This window comes from Diuraphis noxia, unplaced genomic scaffold (assembly GCF_037042655.1).
Source record: "Diuraphis noxia isolate RWA-SAM2 unplaced genomic scaffold, SU_Dnox_SAM2 contig0002, whole genome shotgun sequence".
NCBI classification, from domain to species: domain Eukaryota; kingdom Metazoa; phylum Arthropoda; class Insecta; order Hemiptera; family Aphididae; genus Diuraphis; species Diuraphis noxia.
Genome location: NW_028301712.1, coordinates 35214524 through 35237798, shown reverse-complemented (window position 1 = coordinate 35237798; position 23275 = coordinate 35214524). Strand labels below are relative to the sequence as shown.

At 27.9% G+C, this 23275-nt stretch overlaps 3 protein-coding genes across 5 annotated transcripts; 2 read left to right on the top strand and 1 right to left on the bottom strand.

The window, feature by feature from the left end:
- Window positions 1-845: 845 nt before the first annotated feature.
- On the top strand, window positions 846-6842 carry LOC149058381 (uncharacterized). The gene is made up of 3 exons (XM_089219637.1): window positions 846-1969; window positions 5195-5348; window positions 6092-6842. The coding sequence occupies exons 1-3, from the start codon at window positions 1795-1797 to the stop codon at window positions 6624-6626; spliced, it is 864 nt and encodes a 287-aa protein (XP_089075763.1). The 5' UTR covers window positions 846-1794; the 3' UTR covers window positions 6627-6842.
- A 7425-nt stretch (window positions 6843-14267) lies between these two features.
- Window positions 14268-19090, top strand: LOC107168279 (uncharacterized). Of its 2 annotated transcripts, XM_015517630.2 has the most exons (10): window positions 14268-14426; window positions 14499-14964; window positions 15154-15569; window positions 15645-15889; window positions 16066-16219; window positions 16328-16477; window positions 16562-16748; window positions 16809-16976; window positions 17057-17265; window positions 18018-19090. In XM_015517630.2, the coding sequence occupies exons 2-10, from the start codon at window positions 14506-14508 to the stop codon at window positions 18145-18147; spliced, it is 2118 nt and encodes a 705-aa protein (XP_015373116.1). In that variant the 5' UTR covers window positions 14268-14426; window positions 14499-14505; the 3' UTR covers window positions 18148-19090. The 2 variants fall into 2 exon arrangements, with proteins under 2 accessions (XP_015373116.1, XP_015373118.1); XM_015517632.2 differs by having other exon boundaries at window positions 14274-14964.
- Window positions 19091-19172: 82 nt separating this feature from the next.
- Cdk5 (Cyclin-dependent kinase 5) lies at window positions 19173-21451 on the bottom strand. Of its 2 annotated transcripts, XM_015517634.2 has the most exons (8): window positions 21176-21451; window positions 20979-21083; window positions 20824-20912; window positions 20575-20768; window positions 20428-20515; window positions 20186-20357; window positions 19959-20128; window positions 19173-19892 (listed from the first exon to the last, which is right to left on the bottom strand). In XM_015517634.2, exons 2-8 carry the CDS (start codon window positions 21013-21015, stop codon window positions 19758-19760), a joined length of 885 nt encoding a protein of 294 aa, XP_015373120.2. In that variant the 5' UTR covers window positions 21016-21083; window positions 21176-21451; the 3' UTR covers window positions 19173-19757. The 2 variants fall into 2 exon arrangements, with proteins under 2 accessions (XP_015373120.2, XP_089076032.1); XM_089219906.1 differs by having other exon boundaries at window positions 20979-21451.
- Window positions 21452-23275: the final 1824 nt, after the last annotated feature.

Below are 23275 nucleotides of genomic sequence, written 5' to 3'. Positions count from 1 at the left end.
ATATATATTTCAGTATACAGGATGTTTTTTTATAAGCATCCTCATTCCGTTTTTTTTCAAATGTATAATACAGGCGATAGGTATTTTTTATCGAGAAATGGAACAGAACCACTTTTATAATACTTCGTCTCAGCGATGGGCTGCCACATCACTGTTTATTGAATCAAAATAAGTTAACATTCGAACATTTGACAAAAAAACAATTAAAACATAATATTAATACCTACATATAGGTAGAAGGCGCTCAGTAGAGTTTTACAGTCAAGCATAATATTACTTATGTTTTATGTATATTGTGTCAGTTCTGTTTAACACATGTTTGAAGTATTAGTGGTCTGATTTCAGGACTGGATATAGTTCCGGGTTAGCAGAACTAAGGTCTAAGGCCGGGGCTATACACAGCGTATTCCGCCGCGTTTCGAACGCGGCGTATTCCGCGGCGTTTTCCGTCGAATTCAAAATGCATTGGTTTATATCGGAGTAGCTATACACGACGGATGTAATACGCCGCGTTTTCATCCGCGGCGGAAAACGCCGGTCGGCTTGCGTTTTGGCGGACGAACGCCGAAGTAATAAAAACGCAAACTCCTAATTTTACATTGTTTTATATTAGGATGGGCTATACTGGTGACGGAAAACGCTGCGTTTACACCATAATTTTATGAATACAATAATTTGACGAGGATATTCAATATTTTATCTATTTAATTTAACTACCTACTCATAAATAATAAATAGATTGTATATTTTATATATAGGTAGGTATTATATTATATTAATTTTAATATATGTAAAGAAAAATGTTAAATTATTTCATATTTGATATGTAGTATCAAAATATCTAAGTAAATATTTTAATTAGTTTAATTAGTAATTGATGTTTATAATTTGTGTTGGTTACCTAATTTTAATTTATGGAAGTATTAAGAACAGTTTTGTAAAGAACAATCGTAGAAAAGTTCAATAGGTGGTGTTGTAATTAAAGAAATTATAGAAATAATTATTGGTAGAAATTATTGGTATATCAAAGTGCATTGAAGCTTCCTCCTATTTCCCCCCTGACAATAACTTGAAAATTGAGTGATGCTAGTTGCGAGGACACTAGGAAGAGCATTTGTAACTTAAAACAACTTTGTGAATAAAATGGCCTATGTTAAAAACAAAAAAATACTAATTTACCTATGTAAACCCCAATGAAAGTATGGAACAGTACAATATTGTCCATCATATAAATTATAAGTTATAGGTACTCAAATATAAGCCATAAACATGAAACCAGCTAATAATAAGACAAAATTAAATAATTTCTGTTTTATTTTTAAACTAATATTATATTATATAATATGATGGGATATTAAAACTATTTATATAAATTATTTTAATATATTGTGCATTATTTTTCATACCACCGTGCTGGTTAGCTGTGTGACTCGAGCCGTACCTTCGAGCTGTAGGTAGTCTTGTTTTGAAAATGTATAATAAAATTAAAAGCTACCAAAGTATTTAAATAGAATTGTTATTTTAAAATAACTATTGGAAAAATATAAACGTGTGATCATATTATTTTCTTTATTTGAGTGTTCGACACTGTGACGTTGACATCTACGGACTCGTGGTCAACTAATCATTTATTATAAAATTAATAAGTAGGTATATCACATTTTGTGCACCAGTATTATACCTTTACTAAGGTAAGTAAAATTATTAATTTTTTAATTGTGTTTAAAATAATAAAATGTATTATAAATTATTTGTATACATTATTTAACTTAATTTTCTACATTACAGAAAAATATGTCATTTGATACTGATTTTTTCATTATATCTATTGAACAAAAAATAAGTATTTGGAACACATCATGTATGGAGTACAGAAACCGTGATTTAAAGTTAAAAGATTGGGAAGATATTGGAAAAACTATGAATCTTAATTTTAATGATTTCACTGCGAAACAAAAGGATGACTACAGTGAGTATCTACATTATAATAATAACAATAGTATTTATAACCAAAATTTATTTAATAATACGCATTTGTGTGATCATAATATAACATAATAGAAAAAAATTATTATTATAATGTTCCACCTTAATTTAATCACGTAATGCTACTTATTGTAACATGATAATAGTATTATTATTAAATATTAATGTACCTAATACATAAAAATATATTTATTATTTAGTAAGAAATTATTAAATTTTAAAATACTGCCACTCCAACAAGCCTTCTGGGCTATTAAAATATTTAGCATAATATTCTCTGACGTCTTTAGCGTTTGTACCTGATGATCCTCGAAATACAGTGTCTATTGAATCCAATTCACAACAAAGTGTTTCTTCATAATTAATACCATCACGTCTTCTCACAAAATTATGCAAAACACAAGCACCTTTAACTATTATTTCTGCAAAATCAGGTTCAACTAGTAAAGGGGTATGAAACACCCTCCATTTATTGGATAGTATCCCAAATGCGCATTCCACAAAACGCCTAGCTCTTGACAGTCGCAAATTAAAAACTTTTTTCTGGACATCCAAGTTTTTTTTAGGATACGGCCTCAATAGATTTTGGTGTAGACCAAACGCTTCATCACCAACAATTACGAAGGGTTGTTCTTGACCGTGGTCGTCGTTTGGTAGCTTCTTAACTCCGGGTACATTTAATTTATTGTCGTATAATTGTTGTCCTAGGGGAGATCTTTTAAATATATTACTATCTCCTTCTCGACCATATGCACCTACATCCACTGTCAGAAAACAATAATTAGAATCAACCAACGCCATAAGTACGATAGAAAAGAACTTTTTATAGTTAAAAAAGTCTGTTCCACTATGTTGTGGACTTATTATACGAATATGCTTTCCGTCCACTGCTCCTAAGCAGTTTGGAAAGTTCGCATTCTTATAAAAACCTTCCGCAGTATTCAACCATATTTCATTTGTTGGTACAGGCATCTCTAAGGGTTGTAACTTTGTCCACAGTACCAATAAAGTTTCCTTTATTATCACACGAATAGTGCTTTTTCCAACAAAGAAATCCAAATGTAATTGATTGAAAGTAGCTCCAGTTGATAAGTACCTGGTAAAAATAATAAGATTTACTTAACTTAAAATTTAAAAAAAAAAAGGTGGGCAAGTGGATGTCGCTCTGCTGTACAGTAGGTTACAAGTGGGTCACTGTATAATGGATGGTATTAAATTTGAATTCAATGATATAATATCATTGTATAAGAAAAACGATTCTGAGCGGAGACGGTATGTCAGTCTAGGTTTAAGACATATTATATACTTATCTATGGTATTAAAAAAATAATTCACCTATAATAAATTCCAAATACATCAACAACAAACCGTGACACTATCACAGATATATAATAGTTTACTTTAGAAGTTTCAAGTACCCAAAAATAATATTGTACAATCACAACAAAATAACTAAAAAGAATATTCTAGGTTTTTTAATTTGTAATTCGTCCAAATTTGAACTTAAAATGACTATAAAAATAAACTGTGTTTATGTATTTTTTAGATTTTTTCTTAACATAATTATCTACTTACGTGGAACCTTGTTTTAAATTTTCAATCCTAAGCTATAAAAGTTGAACATTTTATAAATGATTAACTACAAAATAATTATTAAATTTTAAATTTGATAAATGTTGTCCAAATTTGAACTTTAAATGCTTATAAAAAAAAAATTGTGCCTATGTATTTTTAATATTTTTCAACTGCTATTGTAACAATATAGCAGGAGCCTTGCATTAATTTTTCACGCTTTTTTAACCAACAAATAAAATTTTATTGATATTTATAGAAAAAAAAACTAAAAAAATTGAAAACTGACAATGTCCGTAAACAGTTCAAAAAGGGTCGAATTATTTTCAAAATTGTATCGTGTATAGAAACTGCAAATATAAACAACCAGTTAAAATTTCATGCATCTACGATCATTTGTTTCAGAGTTACACCAAAAACCAAAATCGATTTTGATAAAAATCAATTTTGCGTAAAAATTCCCGTTTTTCCTTAATTTTTCTTTTGTTTTTCACGTCGCTTTTGAAAACTACTGAGAAATTTTTACTTTTGACCCCCCCAAAGTACCAACTAGATTCACTTTCCTATCAGAAAAGTTACTGTTGAAGAAAATCGAAGCATTTTTACTGTCCTAAAAGGTGATGACAGACACAAAAAAAAATAAAAAAAAACACACATCATTGTAAAATCAATACATTCATCGCTTCGCTCAGAATCTAAAACTCATAAATGCCTAGCCTCGAGTATTAATTTATTAACAAATTTAGGATTCTGAGTGGAGCGATGAATGTATTGATATTACAATAATGTGTTTTTTTATTTTTTTTGTGCCTGTCATTACATTTTAGGACAGTAAAAATGCTTAGATTTTTTTCACCAGTATCTTTTCTGATAGGAAAGTGAATCTAATTGGTACTTAGGGAGGTCAAATATTTCTCATTAGTTTTCAAAAGCGACCGGAAAAACAAAAGAAAAATTAAGGAAAAACGGGAATTTTGACGCAAAATCTGTTTTCGAGAAAATCGATTTTGGTTTTTGGTGCAACTCTTAAACAAATAATCGTAGATGCATGAAATTTTAACTGGTTGTTTATATTTGCAGTTTCTATACACGATACAATTTTGAAAATAATTCGACCCTTTTTGAACTGTTTACGGACATTGTCAGTTTTCGATTTTTTTAGTTTTTTTTTCTATAAATATCAATAAAATTTTATTTGTTGGTTAAAAAAGCTTGAAAATTTGATAGAAGGCTCCTAGTATATTGTTTCAAAGGCATATGAAAAAAATTAAAAATCGTTAGTCACAGTTTTTATTTATAAGCATTTAAAGTTCAAATATTGACAAAATACGGAAAAATCACGAAAATTAGCAAATTATTTTGTGTTGAAAATTCGTAAAAATTTTACTTTTAAAATCTAAGATTTTAAAATGTAATACAAGATTCCTTATAAGATAACTACCTTTATCAAAAAAAAAATGTCCATAAGAAAGTCAAATTAAGTTTTTTTTTATAAGCATTTAAAGTTAAAATATTGACAAATTACGTAAAAATGTCGAATATTTTCAAATTATTTTGAGTAAGAAATGTATAAAAACTTTTATTTTCAAATCTAAGAATATGCTTGCAATTTTAATTGAAATTCATATTTTTTTAGTTAAAGAACTTCAGAAGAAATGGAAGAGTTTACGCGATGCTTTCAGAAAAGAACACACCAAGTATGATAGATCTGGTTCTCAAGCATCAAAAAAACCGAAATATTGTTATTACGATGCTTTGTCATTTTTAACACCGACATTTACAGTTCGACAGTAAGTTTAGCCTACTTTGGTTACAAAATAACAATATATACCTACATTAGCTACTTTTTATATAGAATTAATTTTTAGGCTATATACTATACATACATGATAAAATGTTCTAAATGCTTTGACTTAATTTGAACTTTCTATAGACATGAGAATTTTTCGGAATTTTTTTTAAGTGGTTGAAGTCACAATTTTTACAATTTTCGTCAAAATTCCTAAAATTTGCAAATTATATTTTTTAGTAACAAATTTTTTTTTTTTTTATATATCTAGGAGCTGAAAATTTAATAGTAGAATCTTCATATGACATGTTAAAAACTAAAAATCATAAAAAAAAAAATGTTTTTTTACAACTTTTTTTATACATATTTGAACTTTAAATTTTTGTAAAAATTAAATATATTATAATATATTTTACGTATAGGTATTTTATAATACACAATGACATTTTCAAAATGTTTAGATTAATTTTAACTTTTAAACTAATGCCCAAATACCATGAATCTATACACACTGTTCTAGAGCAAGGTAGTATATTGACTCAAAAGTGAATAACAATAGTATAATATGATAAACATATTATTATGAAATAGGCTGACAGATCGTTATTACTTATTACGCTCAGAATCGTATTTTGTTTACAATGATAATATACCATTGAATTCAAAATTGACACTCAGTGACCGATCACTATCGATACCACCCAACCTAACCCACTTCCTCAGTCCTCACTTTTTTTATTTCAGAACATCAGGTAATATTTCACTATTTTCACTCGAAAATACTATGAATATGGAAGATGAAAATCCAACAGAAGATTCACCAGACATTGACGCTGATCCTTCTTGTGATTTAACTGCAAAAATCGATACACCCACCATGAACACGCCTTTGCCAACATCCATCTCGGGAACAAAAAAAAACACGAATAGAAAAAATAGTGATTCGCCTTCTTTATTCCAACAGAAACTTTTAAAAGTTTTGGATAAATCTCAGAACGAAGATGATGATGACGACAAACATTTTCTTCTGTCATTATTACCCAGAATGAAGGCAATTGATAACGCCAGTAAAATGGATGCTAGGATTGAATTGATGCAGGTCATACAGAAATATGCCAGGAAACGTCCCGCTGAATCAACTTCACCATATTGTCTACCCATACAACCAATTCAATATCCACCATCTATGCCAACTTTGAATACATCTCACGAATATGGCCTGCAGGTTCCTGAGAATGTAATTCCTGGCTCAAGTAATAATTGGCCACCCCACTATTAGATCAAAATTTATTTTCATTTTTTATTATTTTGTTAAGCACAGGTGTTAATATTATTTTGTTTAAATATGATACTAGGTATTTTTCATTTATTTAATTTGATTTTATAAGTTGCATATAAAGTGTTCAATTTTGATTTAATTAGAAATAATAGGTAATAAAGTATTTATTCAAATAAAAAATTGGTACTTACTTTAGAGTAATCGATAACCTTTCCACTGCCGGTATTGTATCACCTTTGATGTTTTGTTCTTTTTCCAAATCACTTTTTACAATATTTAAAAGTTCATCAAATGTTTTTACAGACATTTTATAATAACTAAAAAATTTTTCAGGAAATCGTCGTAAGTCCTCATATATTATATTGAATTGGCCCTTTTCTGCCCTTTTTTTCCCGTAGGGATGTACCGCAAACTTCCTGTGTACAGATTTCTCTCCTTTTTCTTCCAATGCCTCATTTATGGCAATTATTAGAGCTGGTGTAATTTTTGGCATAATGATAATTGATAAACCTACTCCTACGAACTGACTAGTGCAAATGATCGATCGATGAGTGTCTATTTATTAATTTGTGCTATTCGATTGCGATTAATATATTTATTATTTATATTATTGATACAATAATTATGGGATTTACCATTATTTTTAAATATTGTATAAATATATGAGGCGGAATACGCTCGACGGATACGTCTTGTATAGCTCGGCCGTCGGAAAACGCCGCGGAATACGCCGCGTTCGAAACGCGGCGGAATACGCTGTGTATAGCCCCGGCCTAAGATCTGATCTCCGTTCGCGTATTAACTCCTTCGTATTGGGAAGATTCTCTGTATAGCTGTGTTAGAAATATTGTCTACTAGGTAATAGACATAAAACATTTATGATTATGATCAAACATAAAATATAATATATGATTTACATTTTATTAACTTCGTTTATTTGATCATGTTTATGCGAGTCTAATGTATATAGCCACAGTATTATAAGTTCTAAATATAGGTACCTAACTTTTTTACATATTTAAAAGATTATACTCAATACACCATATAGGGATGCATTTGTATATATCTAGGTATACATTATAAGTTTTAAAGCTCTAAAATCTAATATACATCATGTCATCATGTTGATAACATTTTTAAATAAAATATTCTGGTTAAAAACATGTGATAAAATTATTTAATACAATTTTCTATTTAAAAAAATTTCTAACATTTTTTTTGAAAAATTATATCAAATATCAATTATAGATAAACTTAAAAATGTCAAAAACCATTATTTAAATAGCTGCATTGGTAAAATGTATAGTTTGAAAATAACCCTGTATAGAACAGGGCGCTTTTGGGCCCATTAGCAACCCGTTATATCATGGTCGATTAGTCTTTTGAATGTTTTACTTGACGTTAGCATGTTAATAATGCGTCTGAACTTAACGTTATTACTTCTTATTAATAATTCTTATTATACGTAGATAAGTATGTATATATTATAAATATGCGTACGTATACTGTGCCTACCATTATATTGCGCGTCACTGCCAAAGTGCCAAATCAAAATGGTTTATGTCCGTATCCACACATAAGTTGGTATACATTTAACGGCTCATTAGTTCACAGCAATCCCGAGTTTCTTTTAGTTACACAATTTGTATTTTTGCGTTAAGTCATGTCAACGAACATGAGTTTACTAATCTCATTTGAACGACGTATATAATATTATAATATAGTCATCCGCAGTCACTATATAACTGTATAAAAACTCAAATCGCGTGGCAGTAGGAAATATAAAAAAATATTTAGTTGATTTGACGAATATGAGATTGGTGGTTAGAATAAAACAACAGCCTAAAATTCGTTATAAAAATTCAGTTTGATTTAAGTATATTTTTTCTTGGTGCCAGTGTTGTGATGAACAGTTCCCATCTGTTCCTGGTTTTTGAACAGGAAAAAAGTATATTTATATTGTTGTACTATAGCTGTAAAACCTGATTTTACCCGGAAAAATGAATATTTAATACAAATTACTGTGCTACATATGTGTATCTCAGTTTTAGTGTACCTATCTCAATTTTATATTGTACCTCAGTTCATGCTAGCAAATTCACACAAATGTACCAAGATATAAACACGGGTATTTACTTAAAAAATTATTATTAATCTAAAATAATTACAAAATAAATATTTTTGTAAAAATATTTTAGTTTTAGTATCCTACTATAGTAATAGTAATAACTACAGTGAAAATTCCATAGTTTGGCATGAAAAAAAAACATCACTATTCTAGGACAAATAGGCCATTAATAATCAACAGACATGTTGTGTTACATTTTGTGAAGTGTGAATCTATATAGTTGTGATATTAATAATTATACGTTGTTAAAGTGACTCCGATGATGTATTTAGAATACAAAGTACGAATAGTTAAATAGTTCATCAAACACATTGGAATAATTTATATTCTAATTATAGTGCATTGTACAACTATACTTTAATACTTAAATTCTTAAAAAAAAGAGGTTAATGAACTTTGTATAAGGATTGGATGTAATCGTATTTTCATGATTTCATGAGTATTATAGACATTGGACGAAATATTCCTTTGATTTCAAAACTGAGTCATAACTCATGGCATCTGCAGGGGATGCAGGGGGGATGCCCTCTATTTTAGTAAATGTCAATTGTATTGTCATTTGTAAAAAAAAAACATATGCCAGTATTATCAGACATTTTTTTACTTCCCCCCTCATGTTTTATATTTCTGCGGACGCCCTTGCTCATATAAATGTAATGTTTTAGCCACAAATAAATAGCATTGGACCTCAATAATATTTCATTAAATATCTTTCACAGTTGTCGATAGTTTTAGCACCTATATTGCATTTTACAAATTATATCTTCAAAATAAAATTTAGATTCGATTTCTGTTCATTGTAGTTGCTACTTGAAACCTTTGTACAAATTATATGTCTGTTTTGACCTCTACAAAAAGTATAGTAATAATAAAGTATATAATTTTCAATTATAAATTATGTAAACATTGTAAAATGTGTGATGTTATTTCGTAAATCCATAGACGATAGACACAAATATTATAACTTTGATTACTGATGTCTGATTGCAAAAACCCAAAAAGTTCCTCTAATGTCCATTACAACTACAAAAACATAAGATACAATAATGTAGTTACTTTTAACTGCACTAATTACTTAATAATAGATTGATGATTGCTGTTTAGTTTTCAACTTGAGTGCATGTGTGAGAAATATTCACACAAATTATACTAGTTTTATCCTTAAAAGATTAACCCCTAAAAAAATATATATATATACCAACAAACATACTTAAGAGTATAATGCTACGAGTATAACGTAACATAATATTGTTTAGAATTCTTAATCTAAAAATTATCTTCATATTCTAGGTGCTAATAGTTACTATCTCACTTATTTAATATTAACTTAAGAACAATACTACCAAAATATCAACTAAATTGATAGTTCTTTAAGAAACCCTAACCGTATTCGATGTTGTTATTTACAGTGTTGTAGCATAATATGATATAAGATAATAGATAACTTTTCTTAGTATACTATTATTATTGCAGTTGATGAAGTTAGTCTTGTATTACAATTTCTACATCCAGTACTCACCCACCAACTCTGAACCCACCTATTTAAAATTATCGGGCAACTGCGCTTCATAATCACGGTCAACACGCCACTGAATTCAAGAACAAAGAACATTTTCCTTATGATGTTCAAAATGTGCTATGCGTATAACTTATATGAGTATTGAGTGACGTGCATTATAAAATACACATTTCTCAAATGATCAATTAATTTGGTAGAAAATAGGTCAAAAATGTGCAAGATGTGTTAATATACTTATAAATAAGTTAGTTAAAAAAAAATTTACATACAATCATTATTTGCACTAAAATTGTGTTTAAAAATTAAAGTCAGTAAATTATTCGTTCTTTTTACTAACAAGGGACAATATAGTCAATAAGTAGATAGGCCTTAAGCCCAGGTTCATATTTTATATTTTATAATAGTACTGTATTTTGCAGAAAAGTTAAAAGTTAAAAATCATATGAAATTAAACTCAGAAATAACGGTGCAAAAATTATATAATATAACATATTCTTTATATAGTATTATACATTTATAACTTTTACACATTTATAACTTTGGTGGCATGAGATCTTTTACTATAGTTTATCACGCGTTATTAAATACGAGCGAACTCTTAAACTTTCAATCCCCCCTTCCCACCAAAAAAGTTCACTCACCTCTTTAGTCGTATACATTTTGTTGCCAAATTATTAATTTAGTTATAATGCAAAACTAACCAGGCATTGCCTACAGATGTATCGTAGCGTTTTGATACAAAAAAGTCTTGACAGGCGAATACTTTTATGATCTGCTATATTTTACGATCATAAATGAATAACAATATAATATTATGCCAATTTATACATAATTTATTATAAGTCATAAGAAATAATTATAATATCATCGGCATCCACTAATTAATAATCAGGCGTGCAATTAGTTTGAAGTTGTGACTGATCAGTAATCGCTCAAATTTTATCAGAGCAGACAGTACAGCGAAATATAAGTCTAATTTAGGCCAAAATCGTTTTAACTATACCTATGAAAAGTTATTGCACATTTTAGACATTAGTTTTTCGTTATTTTAAGGCGTATTTTTGTATTTAAGCATTTATTTTGTTCATAAAAATTATATACATATTTAATATCACACATAATATATGATAACTAAATATACACTTTACTTAAATTTTAATGAAAAAGTTATTAAAATATTTTTTTATTAGTGTCTAAATACTAAATATGGTATATTGTACCACACTGAATCTTAATTTATAACATATATCAGAATCAGACCCACATTAGATGGACGCGCCATATGTCAGCTAATTAACAACGTAATCCATTTGCATTGTTGTTATAGCATATTAGCATAGCGTGAGAACTAAATATATGTATATTTGATGATATTATTGTGATTAAAATTATAAATTTTACTTTCAGGCACGGTGGGAAGGTGGGATACCGTTTGTCTCATCTAGAAAATCATATTTCCAGCACGGTGATATGAAAAATAATTCACTTAGTAAAATATTTTTTCCCAATTACTTTTATTTATTTTTCTTCATTTTGTGATATAAAATAGCCTTAAGAGGGCGCAACACCCGTATTTGTTGTCTCAGTGTTACAAACGCGAAACATAATAAATGTACGCTCAGCAGTTCACGTTTTATTCCGTTAGCTTACTTAAAAATTAGAGTGAATATAGACCTATTATGAAACTTGATGCGGTGAGAACATTATCTGTGCTTTGTTGGAAGTATTTTTAACGATAATTCAGTTTTTAAGCGAGTTATGCACGTATAATAAATTGTAAAATAAAAATGCCCATAACTCACTAATAACTCACTTGTATATAAGATATCGGTTCGTCTGTTACGAAGTATAAAAATCAAGGGTACAAATTTTAACCCACTGTGAAACTCTCGAGATTTGATCATGACTTCATGAGTATTATGCGTGCGCCATATAATACTACCCTACCTAGTACCATTGAGTATAGATAGTATAATACTATAATACTATCTATACTCAATGCCAGTGGCGGCGTGAACTATTTTATTTCATGAGGCAAGTATATATGCTCGACCACCACCACCTAAATATTATCACACAGACGCTTCATAACTTATATTTTATAATATATTAATAAAATAATAACGATACAACTTTATAGTGTTTCCGGTTTCGTGCAGTTACCACGATACCACGTTATAGTACACACTAGTACACTACACATAGTGTATTTCCACTTTCCAGTAACCGTGAGGTACAAATCATCCTAATTATTATATAATTAGTATAAATAGTATTAGTTGACCACTTGACCATATGTGTATTTTAATATCCATTCAAGGAGGTACCACCACCTAATCGGTCGTGAGGCAATTGCCTCATGAAACACCCTATCACGCCGCCACTGCTCAATGCTAGTACCTAGTAGTACCTAGTAGTACCTAGTAGGATATACGATATAATATACTATGTATACAAATTATATTATAGTGTTTGGACATTTAAATTTATAAACACATAGGTATTGGTATACGGCACACGTAGTAATATGTATAAATTGATAATTTATTTTATATTCATAATTTAATGTAACATTTAATAATAATATTAATATAATTATTAATTACCCATCATATATTTTATGACGGATACATACTATTACAATATGTGTAAATACAATTTTTCCAAACGCTTTATCCTTCAACATAATTAAAAAAAGCAATTATCCTATTTTTGTTTTTAAATTCGCATTGTTAAATATATTTCAGAGTTTCAAAAATGAGTTCTCATCTAAATGCTGGTGAAATTTGCGATGCTATATAATTTCCTAAAAGATACGTATTTTTATTTTTATATTATACTTGTATTTTACATGATGATATATTGAAATTATAATTTAAAAAAAATGTTTATAATACTTTTGTACCTTGGTAATGCATCATATAAAATTAAACACTTTTTTCATGGTGGGACATAAGTAATCCCACGTGGCACCTACAATAAGTTTCTAAAAAATAATGTTAATTGTTTTTTAACACCGAAGTCTTATTAATTATTTAAACAATAATTTACTTTATCACCTAAATTATGATTTTTCTAAAAAAAATTCTCCTGTGCAATATTGGTTAAAATCAGTGGCGTACCCAGGATTTTCGAATAGGGGGGGGGGCTAAATCTATATCGGTATCTCAGGTATCTGGTACCATAATGAACGTAACGTTTATGCTTTGCTTATACTAGGTCATTGTTACTAAAGATAATGCGTTGTATTCAATACCGTTTTTTAGAAATATCATGGTTTGTACTTGGTCTTTTATAATATGAAATGTATTCCAAAAATCCAAAATACAGCCAATGGGGGGGGGGGGGCTAAAATGTTTAAATAATTATTAAAAATCGTGCGTGAAAGAGTATGGGCGTTAGATACTACCATTGACCTTTTAGTAAAAGGTCTATGGATACTACTACACTACTACAGTAGGTTAAATTAATTTCGTCAAAAAAATTACGATTGAAAATGTTATAATGAGTATAAAATATAATAATATACTCTAAAAGCTTCATATACCCACGAACAATATTATAAAATCACAACAAAATAACTGAAACCGTTGTTCTTGGTAGTTGGTTTTAATATGTAATTACGACCAAATTTGAACTTAAAATGTCTGTATAAAATAACAGTTTACCGAATATTTATAATCAATGATAATAGGTATGTTTTGAACATTGAACTAAAAATAATAATTATTATATTTATTATTAAACTTATTAATTATTATCATATACATATAAAATATGTTTTATATGTCTGTGACACGGATTAATATATTAATTTAATTAATTAATATATTAATCCGTGGTCTGTGATTATTAATTTATTATATAGTTCAATCCATAAATAATTTATAAATCCACCTTGGTTCAATCACTGAATAGAATGGTTTTGAAATGTCGTGATAAGTGATAACAGATAACATAAAATCCCTTGAAACGGACATATTGATTGGACGTTTTCCCTCCAAAATAACAATGTAACGAACAAACGAACATCAGTCACCGAAACACCGACATTAAATCGAGGACGCTCGTTTTCATTTTCAAGTTTCAGCATTCAGCAAATCTAATAATTCTAAGTATTTGATTAATCGCTCGGTTATATTCTCTTCCTCCTGTAAGTGTCTCTCTAAACATAGCTATAAGATTCTTTGTTATATTTAATACAAAAGTATACTACCAACTTTAGGACAAGCATGTCTGCTTTTACAACTCCTCGCAAGTCTCTTCGGTTACGTAAAAATGAACCATCGCCATTTTTAACAAACCGAAAACGTGAATTATTCCCAGTAGATAATTGGGATGAAGACAGCCATGACATTATTCCTCTGCAATCATCTCCTGAAGTGTATGATCCTGGACTTGATTCTCCAGAATCGTCGATTAATATGAATTGCACTCCAATCACTGAATTAAGTCCATCTATGAGTGATAAGTTTGAAAGACTTATGTCGGGATCAAAGAATGGACATGAATGTTCAGCAACAATTGTCATTGAGGAAACTCCAAATTCTAGACGAATTAAAAATGTTAACACAACACCATTTGAATCAGAGACTAACAAAGCAGCTAAAACTCCTTCAAAGAAAAGCTTTGGTTTAAATAATAAGACTGCATTAGGAGTAAAAACAATAACATTTTATGGCAGCAATCAAGTAAGAAATGAATTTTAATTATTGAATTTATAATTTAATAAGTACATCGTACATGCATTATTTACCAGTATATATAAATTAGTGTGTGTGTGTGTGTGTGTGAATATGTTTTAACTAAAAATTTGGCACAATATCCTTTGCGTTATTAAAAAATCAATCTTAATCACTAATGTTTTTGTTTATTGATAGATATCATTGGAAGATCTTCGTGTTAAAAGATTTACCCGCTTGAATTATAATCCAAAGGTAAAAGCTAAACTGTTTAAAGATACAAAATCAACGAGTAAGAAAAGACCAAGATCAACCAGTCAAGAACAAAAATCCAAAATAATTTTGTTTCCTGGTGTCACATTGCCATTCAAAAAAAAATCTTCTGTAAAAAAGCCATTCATCAAAACAGAATTATGTGATGAAAAGGATGATTTAATTGAAAACAATGAAGTAATTAAGAAAAACAATTTTGATTTTTCAAAACCATCTTCTTCTTCAAAAAATGTCTGGACTCAATATATTAAACAGGAAAAACCTGAACGTATAAAAATTGAAGATTCTGATAACAGAAAATTTTTTAAATCTAAAGTAATTCATAATGATACATCAAACAGGTGAGGATATTTTTTCAGTTTATATTATTTAGCAAATCAATATACCATTTTTAATATTTTTAATTTTTCTTGCAGAAAAGATAATAGCTTTAACTTCAAAGTTGTAAACTGGGGTGATGAAAATAGAATGAGCACTGTTGATCAATCTGATTTTAACAACACAGAAGTACTTGATGATGGTGCACTTGAACAAATTGGACAAGAAGTTAATGAATTAATAGAATTGTTAGATGATGAAGATGATGACGACGATTCTACAGCTGTACGTTACCCTGGTCTTGCAACAAATTCTACTAAAAGAAATCATGAAGATCAAGATGGTATAAAATTATTTATATAAATATCAAACTTAAATTTTAATTGCATACATTCTTTAGAATATTAAATTATTTAATATAAATGTGTATAAAATTTGGGATAATTTTTTTATAGAATAAATTTTTAACATTTATATCTCATTCAATGATAACTTAAATAATTATAAATTATTATTTAGATGAAGATTCATATATGGAACTAGATCCAAAACGTTTGAAGTCAGATGTACAAAGTCACAACCATATTATTTTAAGAAGCCAAATGCCAGATTTAATTAGAGATGCTTATGCTAGTGATGAGAATTATTATTCAGCTTATTCATCACAAAAAGAGTAAGTAAGAAAATTATTATAATTAAATTAAATTTTCAAAATTTAAGATAGTTGACATATCTCAACATAAACCATTTAATTAAATATCTATTTATTATTATTTTTTAGTGTGTCAAATACATTTGAATTAAATAATATGGTCTTAGATGAACCAATCGATACTTCAAATAATGCTTCTGTAGTTATAAATGAATCACCTCAAACAAAGTTTTTCCCTATTTTTACCAATCAAACACCTTCACCTAGTCATATTACATGGTAATTGTATATTTGTTTTTTATCTTGAATTATTCATTATTATAATATGTAAAAATAACTACACTTTTAAATTATTTACTATAGTGAAAAACCTACGGCACGGAGAATTAAAAGAATTATTGATGCTACTCAATATCAAATTGATGCAGGTCAAAAGAAATTCGGTGGATTTTTGTGCAAACAATGTGGTCTTTATTATTCAAGAGGTGAACCAGAAGATGAAGCAGAACATGATAAGTACCATGTAGCCAAGAATATCTTCAAGTATAATGTATGTTAATTAAAATAAATTGTTTCCTTTTATGACCTAAACATAATCTTTATTTTATAGAGCTTTAAAAATGAAAAAGTACTTTATCAGGACACTAATGAACGTATTGTTGTCATATCTGGATCAGATCCTAAAATAGCATGTACTAAGGCTTTAGAAGTTATATCATTTGTTGATGTAGAACTTGGCTTTAATACACAAACTTCTGTTTTACCTACGACTAAAAAGGTATTTGTTAAATTTTTCTTGCAATAAATTAATTTGTATTATTAATGACATTTTCATGACACTGGTTTTCAATATTTCAGGTTTATTTGTATATAAAAGATAAACAAGTGATAGGATGCCTTGTAGTAGAACTAATATCTGAGGCTTATCGTAATCTAGAAACTGAAACAGAAGATATGGTTATTGTTTCTGAAGAATCATATCCTGTAAAAGTTGGTGTTAACCGTATTTGGACAAAATGGGACTGTCGTAAAAAAGGAATTGCTTCAAAACTTCTAGACTGTTTCCGGTAAGATTTTATGACATATTGTATATTTTATCGCTTATTGTGAGTTGCAACTACCTATACTCTATTGAAAATGAGATCTTAGTGATCTTACTTCTCCAAGTTATTGTCCCTGACTTTCCGACGTATTGTCAATCACTCCTCGTAAAATCCAGTGTTTTGGAATGAAGCCTCGCCCATGCACAGAAGTTTGCTGGCGAGATATGAATATATGATCTCATTTTGAATAGCCTATATGATTTTCCATTTAACTTAATTATGTTATTGTGACTACTACAAGTTAACATTGGTTATAATATAATTTGTTAGTGAAATTTTTATTTTTTCTTTCTAAAATAATATAAATGTTGGTCTACTCAATAAAACTTAAATTATCAAACATATAACAGTGATGTACAACTGTCGTTAGATAAATTACTGTGACTTTTCCACAAAGTATTGGCCATAATATTAAATTGAAGAAATGTGTCAAGAACTCATATAGGTATCAAATCTACATTTTATTTCTGAATCAGATGTTTTGGAAATGCAATGTGAATATGTTGCAAAGCATTAGTTGTTTGCATACCTTTTTATACAAAGTTTTGTATGAAAGACTTACTCATATTTTTTACTGTAGATAAAAAATGTCCTTAAAACTATATAATCCAGTGTTAAAATGTGATAATTTTAATGCCAGGGTTAAGTTAAAAGCAAAAAATCTAGGATACTTTTTATATTGATTAATTTTTTAATACCAATATTCGTTATTTTAGTAAAACCTATGCCTATGGTCATATATTGACTCTTGATGAAATAGCATTTACAGTACCCACTCGTGCCGGAAAACAATTCATTAAAAAATACACAAACAAGAATGATTATTTAGTCTATACTGGATGGTAATAATAAGTTTTCATTTCTAACAATAATTTAAAATAGATTTTTTACTATTTATAATTTTTTTATTGTTAAGATTAGAGTATTAAAATATGATATTTTTATGTAATTTTAATATTTAATATTGACCAACTTTTTAATACTAGAAACTTATTTGATTACTACATCATTAGATTTTCTTCAAGTACAATGTTTTCATAACCTAATGACAATTAAAATTTTATTTTTATACTTATTTAATTATAATATTATAAAAAATGTTTATTTATGCAATTCAAAATCAAGATTATTTAAAAATACTTAAGAATTATGTTAAATTAATATTATCTTAAACTATTTGAATCAAATAAGTAAGTTTCTTCATTCGGATTCATTTAAGTGTATAATATTAAATTTTGAACTGTAAATATGCTTAGTCCTAATGTGAACAATTTGTATAGTTTATTTACTTAACTAGTGATAGTAATATTTGTGTATTTTCTGTCTTATGCATAATATTTATTTTTAATAATTTATTATAATAAAGCTGTGTTTCATTTATTTGTGATTTTGATTTTAGAAAACAAAAATTAACATGTTTTTAACCAATTGCTTTTTTGAATAATTTTACAATAACAGTTAAATAAACTTACCATCTTATATTTTTTTTTACTATATACACAGGCACCATGCCGTCCCTAATTTACCTAAATTAGAGATGGTCCACTGCAAACCTAAGTTGACATAATTATATTTGAGTAATTAAGAAGTTAAGATAATAAAAAGGAAATAGTTTAAAAAAAAAATAATTTTGAACTACAGATATTACATTACTAATAATTTAACTAAAGAGAGACTACATTATATTTTATTTTTTATTTTTGGTATTATATTCCAAACATTTTAGTTGTTAGTTATAGTTAAACCATCTAAACGTGTATGCATTTTTAATTAAATAGTATATTATTTAGATCGTTTTTTTTTTTTTTTTATTGTTACGGAAGTATAAAAAATAAATACATCCACACATCAAAAAATTGATAAAACAGTAATTATAATTTTAATATTTTTTCATAATTTTATTATTCCATTATAAAGTTGCTTACAAATTACTTACTATTGATTTTTTAACTGAAAAAATAATAAATTAAACTTTAATATAATTGAGATCCAAAAAGGAATTCACTAGTGTGTACTAGTGATGTTACAATCAATAAATTTTAACATAACAGTCAAGTATAAAAAAAAGTATTCAACTAAAATTTACATATTGATAAATTTAATTTAATTGAAATCAGAAATATTAAATAATGCTTAAAAATTAAGAGTTCTATTAAGCATGTATTAAATGATTAAAATTATATATTATATCAAACAAAATACCTAACCTGACTATGTAGAATGAATACACATTTTATTAAATACATTCAAATTGTAAAATACAACTTGGTTAGACTTTGGGACAAGGACAGATTGGAGTAAAAACCAGCTTTGGCTAAAGAAGTTAACAAAAGATTAATTCCAAACATGGCAATACTTATATACTTGAGTTGGATTCAAAACCCCGAAATTAATTTTTATTTTGCTGATAATACTGTATTTCACCTTTGAAATTTCAATGTGAAAGCAAAGTTTGATTATTTTGGTAACAAATTTATGTCTGCAAAGTATATATGACTCATTGCTTGTTCTGCTGATATTCTATGTGATGGATTGCATACCAGAAGTCTTTGTAATAAATCTCGCATTTTTGTTGTTGATTTAGGCACAACCTAAATTAATATATACAATAAAATATTAAACTTCAGTTTCATTTTTATATTATTTTAACCACCAACTTGAACGAGTGTCATATTAGGCTGATACATCGGCATGGGCTTGAAGTCAGGTAGAGTTGTCATGTTAGGCCATGTCTCGTCGGTAGGCGTTCCCAAAAGTTTAAATATCCGTTTTAATTGATCATCTACATCTGAACCAGGAAATAGAGGTCTTCCAGCATTGGCTAACTCTAAACAATGTACTCTTTTATAAACTGTGAAAGAATAATGAAGTCAAAAAAATATACCAGCAAATATACATCCAGCAGACCACATATCAATAGACGTTGTATAAAGTTTAGCACCAAATAGAACATCAGGAGGCCTGTACCATAAAGTGACAACTTCTGCAGAGTAACATTTAACTGGTATTCCAAACGCTCTAGCCAAACCAAAATCGGCTAGTTTTAATTCTCCATTCTTTATAAGTAAAATAAAAATAATATTGATTATTTGAATAATATATTTTTAATAATTCTAGTTTTGTAACCTTATTTATAAGAAGATTCTGTGGTTTAAGATCTCGATGCAAAACATTATGACTGTGACAAAATGCTAATCCGCGTAATAATTGGTACCTAAAAATATAAACTTTATTTAATTACATATATCTAATAAGAAAATTATTTTTTAATACATGAATGATTTCACAACATTAGGATCAATATCCCCATTCAAACTATCAAAATATTTTTTCAAATCTTGATCGCAGTGTTCAAACACAAGTACCAATTTCTTATCACTATGAAGTACATCATAAAGTCGAACAATATTCTTGTGTTTTAACTCCTTCAGTAAACAAATTTCACGTAAAGCCGACGATGGAACACCCTAGAAACATATTCTACTTTAATAACAGATATGAGTTAATTCCTTACATATATACCTCATCGTCATCATCAAGTCTCACACGTTTCAATGCAACGATCTCTAGAGTTTCACGATTTTTGGCTTTGAAAACCGTACCATACGTACCTGTCAATGATTATCAAACAGGTTCATAATGTAAATCAATATACTCATTGCATTGAATGGACTTACCCTCTCCGATTTTATCAAGTTTTTCGTATTTTTGCATGTTTGTAATGAAATATATCAAAAATTTTGTACGATGAGAATTATTAGCAGTTCATCTTCTAACCAAGTCTTATGTATACAAATTACAAATAAAATTAAACTAATTAATGCCTAGACAATAAAAAAAAATATATAGAGTGCCTATACATAAAATATATTACAGTCTGTATGCAATGCAGCGATGCACCACAGCACGGAATACACTTATTTATTCTGTATTTTCGTGAGTAGTGTGGTTATAGATATGTATTATAATATCTATGAGTGAGAGTACCGACAACTGTAACTGTACAGTACACTGTCTACTATGGTAAGTATTAAGTAATAAGTATAGTATACTGTATAATCCACGGTCTTAGACCATAATTTGGTAAATTTAACTTTTGGAATATACATAAAAAAATTAAAAAATAAAAATTTAAGATAATATAGACTATAATATGTTATTATATATATAAAATATTATGTGATAATTGTGATATAATATAGATGATCGAATTGGAATAATGCTGTTGATAATGGCTTATCGGAGAAACTGTGCATACTGCAAAGCATGGACCAATTAGATAATAATATACAGGTCGGGAAACGATATGGCTGGAGGGTGTGAGAGGTGCTTCGAATTTTTGTCAATAATGGCGCTATCTAGGTATCCAAAACAAAAATTAATAAATCGGTATGCGCCGATGCTAAAATAACAATCTATGGGAACACTAATCATTTTATAAGATTTTCGCGGAACACAACCGTAAAATGAAAAAATTTACTTTTTATGAGTTATTTGTGCCTAATGATTTTTGCAGATATTTTCAATATCTGGCCGTATGTACGATATTGCTACTCTCATTTTCACTTCAATATTTCTCAGCCTTTCTCGTTTCTTTCTTTTGATCACGAACTGCTTTTGATATTCATCAATTTTGAAAATCCAAGCTCACAACAAGTATGAGGTTGAAAATTGTAATAAAATTGAAATTGCTTTATCAGAAATTTTTTTAAATTCGGTTTGAAAATTCTTCAACTGTTATTTCAGAAAATTTTATTTTTAGAATTCAATCTTTTGTTAGCGTTATGAATTCTTTCTCTTCTTCTAACGTAAATTCATAATTTGACGTTGTTGAATGTAAACAACACACCCTATAGTATGTAGATTATAAGTAAAATTATTCACACTGTAGTACAGCAGACGCTGAATAGGCATTTTGTATTACTAGCATCATATTCGTTCTATGTAGTAGCCTGTAGGACGATTAGTCGTTGTTTTTTATATTACGCCTCGGAGCACTATAGTTATTCGTATCAATTATACATATTATTATTATATTATTACATATATCCGATCTTATTATTATTTACCTTTAGCTTCTGTGTATCTGGTGTACTTCAACAGACGTGTTGATTGTAGAAAATGGATTTCGTATCCAATCATACTTTTCCATATTCAATATTAATAATAACATACATTTATCGCACTGAAAGGAGATGCTTATGATATATTATTCAATTATTTGTGTTTTTTGGAAGGTGGATAACGGCTACATTGTAATTTTTAATTATTTTTTACCAAAATATAAAATTAAATTAAAACATGAAATACTTGTTGATTTTATAAAAAAATCAGAATTATAAAATCTCCATTATTTCAAGAGATATCTCAATGGGTAAATCCTCACGGAATACCCTGTAGTATACAATACCATTATATATAATATAACTTAAAACTTTCCAATGTATATGGTGATAATTATAATATTAAGTGCTTATAAAGTCCAGTATTTTTCCATAGATAAAAAATAATAAAACAATCAATTAAAAAATATATATATATTAGTAATGTGTTAATGTGTATAATATTTTAAAACAAAACATTAATAAAATATATGACAAAAAAATTATTGTAATTATTGTTTTACAATTATTTTGGACCATTACAAATTTTTCTAAACAAATTTCTGACTATAGTCGAGTAATAACAATATAAGTCAACCCCAACGTTCTAATTCTATTTCTTTTTCGATTCGGCTCAATAATAAATTAACATATTCTTTATCCAAAATCTACTGTTTGTCGAGTGATAGTAAAAAGAAACCAGATACAAATAATTGCAAATTGGCTATCGGGGGAAGATATTTCTACAGATAAATTTTTAACATTGGTATACTACTAAATTCTTTATAATAAATTTTATATAATCTGTGCTACTACTACTATATATTATCTATGCATGAGGCAACCTGTATAATCTATAAACCGTGGATAGA

Coding starts and splice junctions, on each gene's coding strand:
- LOC149058381 (XM_089219637.1), top strand. CDS start 1,795: ATGTCATTTGATACTGATTTTTTCATTATATCTATTGAACAAAAAATA. Junction 1,970..5,194: donor GAAACAAAAGGATGACTACA/GTGAGTATCTAC, acceptor ATATTTTTTTAG/TTAAAGAACTTCAGAAGAAA. Junction 5,349..6,091: donor CCGACATTTACAGTTCGACA/GTAAGTTTAGCC, acceptor TTTTTATTTCAG/AACATCAGGTAATATTTCAC.
- LOC107168279 (XM_015517630.2), top strand. CDS start 14,506: ATGTCTGCTTTTACAACTCCTCGCAAGTCTCTTCGGTTACGTAAAAAT. Junction 14,965..15,153: donor CATTTTATGGCAGCAATCAA/GTAAGAAATGAA, acceptor GTTTATTGATAG/ATATCATTGGAAGATCTTCG. Junction 15,890..16,065: donor AAATCATGAAGATCAAGATG/GTATAAAATTAT, acceptor ATTATTATTTAG/ATGAAGATTCATATATGGAA.
- Cdk5 (XM_089219906.1), bottom strand. CDS start 21,015: ATGCAAAAATACGAAAAACTTGATAAAATCGGAGAGG. Junction 20,769..20,823: donor GACTTGATGATGACGATGAG/GTATATATGTAA, acceptor ATATGTTTCTAG/GGTGTTCCATCGTCGGCTTT. Junction 20,358..20,427: donor AGAATCTTCTTATAAATAAG/GTTACAAAACTA, acceptor TTACTTATAAAG/AATGGAGAATTAAAACTAGC.